A 9864-nucleotide genomic window follows, 5' to 3' on the forward strand; every position below is an offset into this window, starting at 1 on the left:
ACTTTCATTTTCCTTAACTTACTTAAAGACTGAAGAGTTCCAAAAGGACTCCGATTGTGACTGTAAATGTGGTCCATAAAAGTTAGATGGATTTAATATTTGGAATATGGCAACAGAATCATACACTCCATTAAAAAGAAGTGGCTCTATTAAAGGGGACAAGGAAAGGAATGTACATCCCTGTGGGTCATCTACAATAGTAGAGTGATTTGAGTAGGAATCAAACTAAAGTGAAATAGTTGTCATCAGAGTATATAACAGACCTGCAGAGCAGTTTGGAACATATGCTTTGCTAATTCAGTCTCTAGAATTTACATAAAGATAAAATGTAATAGGGATTGGGGATTTCAAATGTCTGATTGCTGGAAGCTAGTTTCTGCTCTGAATTCTGAATAATAAAGAGTAACTAGTAGAAGTGGAAGTAAAGAGTGTGCTGAGACTTACAGACACATTCTGCTGACTTCAAGAAAGTAGATTTAGGAAAGGCCAGAGGAGTGATAAATGTGATCCATAACCAGAGACTATAAAAGTAATGGTGACTTTCAGAATGGGAGACTTCATAATAGAGCAAACAATAACATCTAAAAGATATTCAGAAGAAAAAAATCTCTGATCATCTCATGGGAAGGAATGAGTTGTCTAAAAACCTCAGTTTGACTGATTAGCTAGCTTTCTGAGCTCAGACACTAAAAGGGCAGTAGAAGGAAAGACGTGTATCAGGGATAGGCTACATATGCAGAATGGTTCTTTTTAGTAACATGCCAAGATCAACACCAAAGTATTTTAAAATTGGTTTGAACTAAGAACATCAGAAAAGAAAGGCAGAACTACTGAGGTCTTGTTTGGTTCAAGTATTCTTTAGCAGGAAGAAAGATAGATCAATGTTGCTGATAGAGAATTCGAGCCCTTTGAGGATTACATTCTCTAAATGAGTTTAAAGAATTTCAGAGTTCTAAAGAATAGCTGGAATCTTTGAGATGTTAGAGAGGACAGGGATGAATGCAAGACAAATGAAGATGGGCAGCTGCTGACTCATTGCAAGGGGAATTGGTGGTAGCCCTGACACAAATTCCTAATAAAGTTAAAAGGAATGTTGAGCAAGAGAGTATTGAGTTAGTGCATAAAAAACAGTGGGTAAGAGAACAGCATATGGTTTTTAAGAAAAAAGTCATTTCTGGGCTTCCCTGGTGGCGCAGTGGTTGAGAGTCTGCCTGCCGATGCAGGGGACACGGGTTCGTGCCCCGGTCTGGGAAGGTCCCACATGCCGCGGAGCGGCTGGGCCCGTGGGCCATGGCCGCTGAGCCTGTGCGTCCGGAGCCTGTGCTCCGCAACGGGAGAGGCCACAACAGTGAGAGGCCCACATACCGCAAAAAAAAAAAAAAAAAAAAAAAAAGTCATTTCTAAGTACCCTTATTTTAAAAAACAAGCCTATGTGATTATAGAAGTGGTGCAAGGTAATTTCTACGGGACAATTGTATAACAAAGGGTAGTGGTAGTCTTTAATGTATTCATTCTCTACTAACCTTCTAATTGTAAGGTTAGCTGATGAAAGGGACTGAGTTATTCATCTTTCTATTATCAACTCTTGTCCTTAGGGCTTCATGTAGTTCTTGGCATATGTCCTTTTGATGTATCCCTGTCATTCTTTTGAGCACTTTCTAACTTTCTAGTAGAACAACATTTCCTGGTTCATCCTTTGTTTTCCGTGCCCCAGCCCTGTGTTCAGCCACTTCTCCAAGGAGCCCTGGTTCCTTTTATTGGAAAGTGATGATTAGAACCAAGACCTGGGTGCTAAGTGTGTTCATTGCTATTAAGATATCATTACTTCTAGGCTTTCTCAGAGGACAGAGCTAGGAAATATTTGTATGTGTTATATACATAGACACATGTATGGGAATATGGATATCCATGCACACACAATTATATCTGTTTCTCTAAATATTAAAAAGCATTTATCTACATCCACATTTATAATTCTAACCTAATATTATACAGTTTATTCTAGTGTTATCCATATTTGTGACTTCCTTTTCTGAACATGGGAAATCTAGCTCTCATTATCCTTCATTTCTTTTCTGATTTAAGCATTCCCCTGGTATGTAAACAAGCTCTTGACCACCCCAGCCCAAAGCTCTGTTCCAGACACACTGCTTCCCGCCCCCAGCTGGCCCACTGATCCTGGCCTGGTCCCAGACAAAGAGCAACAGCTCGCCAAAGTGTGTAGCTACCTTCTTCCTGGCATTGTGCAAACTCCAACTGCCTCAGCCTCCTTGAACTCTGCTCTCTTTCCCCTCAGTCTCCTAATTGAGGCTGCTGTAGGCTGCTTGGGTTTTCCTTTCCAGCACAGGCAGATAATGGATATTACTGTTAGGCTTACTAACAGTTCTGGGCTACCTGTTTCCCGATCTATAAAACAATGGTTTCAGATATTTAGTCCAGGTCTTTAGTTGTTTCCAGTGGAAGGCCTAGACCAGTACATTATTTCATTCTGGCTAGAGGTGGAAGTTACCTAATGTTATTCCTTAGCTTCCCACAATGAAGATAACCTAGCTTTCCTTTGTCACCCTCTTTACCTACCTCTCCCTCCCAATCACAAAATACATGGTTTACTTTTTCCTGTTCTTCCAGTGTTGTTATAGTTGTTTATATTCTTATGACTACAGAAATACTATTCTCAGATGAGCCATAGTCAATGTACTTTTCTTTTCAACTTTTTTATTTCTCCAGGTTTCATAATTGTCCTGTTTTGCTTTTTGGTTTGGTTAATTTTCCCTCATATTTTCTTTAAAAGTAGTATCTTTTAGTCCAGGTCTGTCACTATGTATACATATTGATTCAAAACTTTTTATTATGTTTAGAAGCCATGAAATTATAGAGGGAATTGTGTTTTATGGCTTGAACTTGATGTGCCACTTATAAAACATCTGAAATTATAGGCTTGTATAGAGAGTATCAGTTAACTTTGGGTTAGCAGGAGTTTATATAATTCTGGACTTTTTCATTTTTCATAGTATTGAAAAAGTACTAGTTTTTTCAAGGTGATACTGATTACTTTTGGTGGTCAGTAAAATAATTCTACGTTATTTAGATTGTTGGTCTATACTCCTACCTTGGTACACAATTAGTAGTAGTAATATATAAACCTTGTAGTGGCTTCTTTTCATTGGTATAAACATGTCGGTCTTACTTAGGAGCCTTCATCAGAAGGCTTTAAAGTGAAGAAAGAAATTTTTTATATTTCTGATGGTCATAACTTTTGAAAAGCTGACATTAATTTTGCATATTCTTTTTAGGAAATTAAAGCCAATAGTATATATTTCTAATAATGTCTGTTTATGAAGGTAATATAGGCTTTCAAACATGGAAGCAAGGTTCTAAATAACTACTAGTGTTAAAATATTCATAGGTAGCATACTTAAAGTGTTTGTTTTAGGATATATTATTTTATCTTTTAACTTTTGCCTCACTGTGGGAAGAGGAAAATGGAAGTTGAAAGTACATTATCCTGTCATTCTTAATTAAGGGGGACTAAAGAGATAGGATAACTAAATAGAATATGTGATTCTTGATTAGATCCCACATAAAACAATATGGATAAAGGATATTTCTTGGTGATTGGAAAAACTTGTACATGAAATACATGTTGTTAATTGTTTATAGTATTAAAAAGAAAGAAAGAAAGTACATTATCCTATACAAACAACTAACCATTCACCTGTTCATCTATTTTCCACAGATGGACGGAAACCATTTCCAATTAACCATGGGGAAACTAGTGATGAAACTTTATTAGAGGTAACAATAAAACTTGTTGGCCCACCTTCAGTGTCATTAATGTTCTTGTTATTTTTAAAACATCTCTAAAGATAACTGGTATAGGACTTCCCTGCCAGTCCAGTGGTTAAGACTCCACACTTCCACTGCAGGGGGCACAGGTTCGATCCCTGGTCGGGGAATTAAGATCCCGCATGCCACGTGGCATGGCAAAAATAAATAAATTAAAAGATAACTGGTATAACATTTTTCTGTATTTCTCCTTGTCCTGGCTCTCTTGAGAAAATCCAAAAAGAAAAATTTGAACTAGCGTTAAAAATCTACAGCAAATAAAGAGGTTTTCAGAGCTCTTTCTGTGAACAAGTATCAAATTTGAAAAAGACGAGAATAGTATTGAAAGAGATGCACATCATATCCCATATTTCATTAAATCCAAGATACCATCATTTATATCTTGATCTTAGAGATTTTTAAATTTACGAACAAATTTTATGGCTTAGAATCAATAAAATATGTAATTTTCATGTTAAAAGTTTCTTAAAAGCATTTTAAGAAAGAGCACTTAGCGGATCTTATATTTTCATACTAATCAAATTAAACCACCATCCATTCACTCTTCTAGTGTCCTTTAAGTTATTTTTTATTTGAGAAAAGAAGTCTGCAGTATAAAATTAGTGTGGATTAGGAAAACGTGAAACATTTATTTATCAGTTTTAACTAAAACACGTTTTAAAATTGAAAGATGATGTATCTTTTTTCCCTATAGGATGCCATAGAAGTTTGCAAGAAGTTTATGGAACGTGACCCTGATGAGCTGAGGTTCAATGCCATTGCTCTTTCTGCAGCTTAGCTTGTCCGGAATGGAAACACCAAACACTGTATTATTTGCAACAAAATTAAATTTCTTCTGCCATACACTAACTCAAAAATTTTGATATTTTCATTAACTTGACTGATTAAACTTTATGTGAACTAAGCTTTGGCTTAATCTGTGTTTTATATTATTTTTGCCTCAAATTAAAGCTGCAGTTCTTCCGTTTCTTTCTCATGAAGGATTTACCTTATTGGATGACTAGCTGTATCTTTCTTACTCTCTTTGAATGTCATGGGAGATTCTGTATTGGCACACAGGCACAATTTCCATCTGCATAGTATGAACATATATATTTATTTAGCAAACATTTGGTTAGCATCTACTTTTAATGAGCTGGACTCTGTTCTAGGCGCTGGAGTTACAGCAGTGAACACTGTGGGCAAGTTCCTTAGTCACGGAGCTTATGTTCTTGTGAGAATGGACAGATGATAAGCACATGAATAAGATACATACCAATGACTGCTGTGCAGAAATTAAAGTTGGATTTGTGTTAGAGAGTGACTGAGTGGATACTTTAGATTTTTGTGGTTAGGGAAGGCTTCTGTGAGAGGTAACTTTGAAGTTGAGATCTGAATAGCAAAAAGTAGCCAGTCATAGAAATGGGAGAAGAGGGGAGAGTGGCGGGGAGAATAGAGGGAATAATTAATGCAGAGTCCCTAAAGTAGGCAAGTCTCACTGTGTTGTAGGACCAGAAAAAAAGGTTCATATGACCAGAGCATTGAAAATAATGGGAAGATAACAAGAGATGAGGTCAGAGTAGGAGGGCTTAGTGATACAGGAATACAGGAAAAGGAATTTGGATTTATTGCAGATGTGATGGTAAGCCATTGGAGGGTTTTAAGCAGGAGAGTGACCTGATTTGGTTTATAATTTTATATCACTACTCTATGGATAATATATTGGGGAGGGGGATAAGAATAGGGTAGAGAGACGTGAGGAACCCACTGCTTTAGTTAAGAGACAGATAGTGATGGCTAGGGTCTTAAAATCAGTAGTAATTTAGATTGAGGTATGTGAGTGAATTTGGGGTGTGTTTTGAAGAAGAAAGGGCTTCAGTTAAGTCTTAAAGGATAAGGTGGAAGGCAGTGGAAAGGTGGAAGAGTATTTGAAGAGTTAACGTCAAAACACAGGGTTGGTGTGATGGTCCTTCATCTTTTCAGAATATTGGTTACACAGGTGTATACATTTAGCAAAACTCATTGAAATCTTACTTCACTGTATATACATTTTACCCCCCCACAAAACAAAACAAAACAAAACAACAATAAAAAAAAAAAAAAGAGCAGAGATGGGGTGGAATGAGTATAGCAGAAGAAAGACCAGATTGGTCCAGAATGAAGTTCTGAACCCGTAGAATTGAATGTAGATGTTTTATACGTGCTTCACTGAGTTAGGGTGGATTCCTGAGGCTGCAACATGAGATAGGTGGTATTTTAAGAATCTAAAAAAGAGGGACTTCCTTGGTGGTCCAGTGGTTAAGACTCTGTGCTCCCAACGCAGGGGGCATGGGTTCGATCCCTGGTCAGGGAACTAAGATCCTGCGTGCCACATGGCACAGCCAAAAAAAAAAGAGAATCTAAAAGAGTGGTTATATATATATGTGTATAACTGATTCACTTTGCTGTACAGCAGAAGCTAACACAACATTGTAAACCAACTATACTCCACTAAAAATTAATTTAAAAAAAGAAATGGTCAGTAACTTGATGCAGGTGTTAACACTATGGTAATTATTTTGCAATATATAAATGCATTAAATAAATTGTACACCTTTAAAAAAGTTGAATAAATTAGCTGTTTGTTATTCAAAGTGTGGTTACATCAGTATTACTTGGGGAACTTGTTAGAAATGAAGAATTTCAGACCCCACCCTTTACCTACTGAATCAGAATCTGTGTTTTCAACAAGATCCCTGAGTGATTCATATTAAGTCTGGGAAGCACTGGATTAGAAAAAATAGACTATAATGAGGTCACTTTCGACCTATCTGAAGAGGGCCTGAATGAAGTGTTGGCAATAGGGGTGAAGAAATAATCTGAAACAATGCTGTAAATGGATAGTATATAGAGATGATGCTTTGGCATGCCAATAACAACAACAAAGTGTTTGGGTTTTTTGTTACATTGTTTGCATTTTGTCCTCAAATTTATCTTGTGTATCATCTTAAATATTTTAAATATTCCTAAGCAGTGTTCTGCCTGTTACCTTGCTGGATTTCTCCTATATAATTTCCTTTTTTTTATTTTATAAATTTGTTTATTTATTTATTTATTTTTGGCTGCATTGGGTCTTTGTTGCTGCGCACGGGCTTCCTCTAGTTGCGGCGAGCGGGGGCTACTCTTCGTTGCGGTGCATTGGCTTCTCGTTGTGGTGGCTTCTCTTGTTGCAGAGCATGGGCTGTAGGCGCACAGGCTTCAGTAGTTGTGGCACGCGGGCTCTAGAGTGCAGGCTCAGTAGTTGTGGCACACGGGCTTAGTTGCTCCACGGTGTGTGGGATCTTCCCGGACCAGGGCTCGAACCCATGTCCCCCGCAATGGCAGGCGGATTCTTAACCACTGTGCCACCAGGGAAGTCCCATAATTTCTTAATAGATTCTTAATCAGTGACATGTTAGCAAGAATTTACATAGTTTCTCAAAGTTTTCTAGGTTGAGTACTAACTTTAAAAAAATTTTTTATTGAGGTATATTTGATTTACAATATTAGTTTTAGGTGTACAACATAGTGATTCAAAATTGTTATGGATTGTACTCCATTTAAAATTATTATAAAATATTGGCCACATTTCATGTGCTGTACAATATATCCTTATTTATTTTACACATAGTAGTTTGTGTCTCTTAATCCCATACCCCTATCTTGCCCTTCCTCCCTTCCCTCTCCCTAGTCCCCACTGGTAAACACTAGTTTGTTTTGTATATTTGTGAATCTATTTCTGTTTTGTTATATTCATGCCTTTGTTTTATTTTTTTAGATTCCACATATAAGTGATAACGAACAGTATTTGTTTTTCTCTGCCTGACATTTCACTAAGCATAACGCCCTCTAGGCCCATCCGTGTTGTTGCAAATGGCAAAATGTCACTCCTTATGGCTGAGTAATATTCCATTGTATATATACCACATCTTCTTTATCCATTAATCTGTTGATATACACTTTGGTTGCTTTCATATCTTGGCAATTGTAAATAATGCTGCTATGACCATTGGGGTTCATTTATCTTTTGAATTAGTGTCTTTGTTTTCTTCAGGAAAACTACACCCAGGAATGCAGTTGCTGGATCATATGGCAGTTCTATTTTTAGTTTTTTGAGCAGCCTCCATACTATTTTCCCCAGTGTCTGCACCAATTTACATTCCCACCAAGTGTCTGAGGGTTTCTTTTTCTCCACATCCTCACTAACATTGGTTGTTTGTGGTCTTTTTGATGATAGCCATTCTAAGAGACATGAGGTGATATCTCATTGTGGTTTTGATTTGCATTTCCCTGATGATAAGCAACATTGAGCATCTTTTCATGTGCCTGTTGGCCATTTGTATGTCAAGTTCTGGGTCATTTCTGTATGCTGCTGTTAAGGACCATAATATGTTTTGGGGAAATGGGACTGACTAAAATGAAACTTTAAATTTTTTCTTAGTGGACTTTTTTTTTTTTTTTTTTTTTTGCGGTACGCGGGCCTCTCACTGTTGTGGCCTCTCCCGTTGCGGAGCACAGGCTCCGGACGCACAGGCTCAGCGGCCATGGCTCATGGGCCCAGCCGCTCCGCGGCATGTGGGATCTTCCCAGACCGGGGCACGAACCCGTGTCCCCTGCACCACTGTGCCACCAGGGAAGCCCCTAGCCATTAATGTTTGACTACTACTATAGTTTTCAAAAGAAGCATCTATAGGCTTAAGATTCCTATATTGATGCTTATAAGAAAATTGCAAAGAGGCATATTTTCATTACTTTTTAAAAACTTCTATTTATAGAAATTTATTTCTTTTAGGGAAAGTTTACATACATGTATATAGGTGTATTTACACCCACGCATGCATATATATATGCATGCGTGGGTGCATATACATTATCAGGAAATTAATAAGTATATATTGTATATATGTATGTACATATGCATATATGTGCATGTATATATATGTACATACACATTCATACCTTGAATAGGAAAATAACTTTGGTCTAAATTCTCTGCATATTATTAAAATCCCTGACTGAAGTTAAAGTAAAACCAGTTTGAAAAGTGTGTAATGACTGTGAAGGTTTTTAGAGATAATTTAGATGGATTTGTACACATATAAAGTTTAATAATGTTTTAATCTTACAGAATTCTCTGGCAAGGTCTTAAAATGAGGTTCCTTGTGCTCTCAACAGAATTACTACCAAAAATCAAGTGTGGAATATACTGAGTTTTCAGATAGCAGAAAATAAGTTTTGTCACTGCCTTTGTTCCTTTTGATTTCAAATTTTGACCTCTTACAAGCATAAACTATTGTGATTTGGAAGATTCAGTGTCCTAAGGGCATTTTTTTTCTTGGTGCCAATGGTGTCAGTAGATGAGACCAGTCCACCATGCCTTAGTTTCACATAAATTCTTACTTGTTTTGCTTTTCTATAAAAGTTATTCTAAACCTTTCTCTTGATTTCTTCGTTTAGGATAGTGGTTCTGAACCTGTCTGTTGCTTCCACCTGATAGGTGAGAGTCCCCAGTATGACATTACTACAGTCCAAGCCTAGATATTATAAGGGAGATTATGTAGACAACAAGGGCTATATAGATTATGAGCATTAATTTCTTGTCTAATTGATAGGATTGTTGGAAATCCCTGGTTTAGAGGCACTGAATGTACATAATCCATACTAAAAGCTATTTTGCAAAATGAATTATTTAAAATAATTTAAAATGCATAGAAATATGTAATAAAGCTGTTCTAATCTATGAGACAGATATGAGTGTAAATTGAATTAAAATAAAAATCCATATGGTCAAGAATAAATCCCAAATGATATGAGTGACACATTTTAGTTCACTTAAAACTCTGCCCTTTATCAACACGTAAACATAGTTGGTATTTAAATAACAGTAATTATGCTAATAACATTATGCTAAAACATAAACATTGTTTATGTTGAATTGCCTACTGAGAGTTTAACTACCTATGGTTGAAGAATGACAAAAGATGGCTTTTGAATTTTCCTTAGGGCTCAGTAGTAGAAAGT

General features: G+C 36.6%; 1 protein-coding gene across 2 annotated transcripts in view; it reads left to right on the forward strand.

Annotated features, from left to right (window-relative positions):
• The window catches only part of UCHL3 (ubiquitin C-terminal hydrolase L3), a 42397-nt gene extending 37647 nt beyond the window's left edge, over window positions 1-4750 (forward strand). For both annotated transcript variants that reach the window (XM_082602391.1, XM_082602392.1), the window contains 2 exons: window positions 3737-3795; window positions 4541-4750. In XM_082602391.1, coding sequence (XP_082458517.1) covers window positions 3737-3795; window positions 4541-4624 — 143 coding nt within the window. In that variant the 3' untranslated portion in view covers window positions 4625-4750. The remainder of the gene's footprint in view (window positions 1-3736; window positions 3796-4540) is intronic.
• The last annotated feature ends 5114 nt before the right edge of the window (window positions 4751-9864 follow it).

This window comes from Mesoplodon mirus (genome assembly GCF_964341445.2).
Source record: "Mesoplodon mirus genome assembly, chromosome: 17".
Taxonomy (NCBI): domain Eukaryota; kingdom Metazoa; phylum Chordata; class Mammalia; order Artiodactyla; family Ziphiidae; genus Mesoplodon; species Mesoplodon mirus.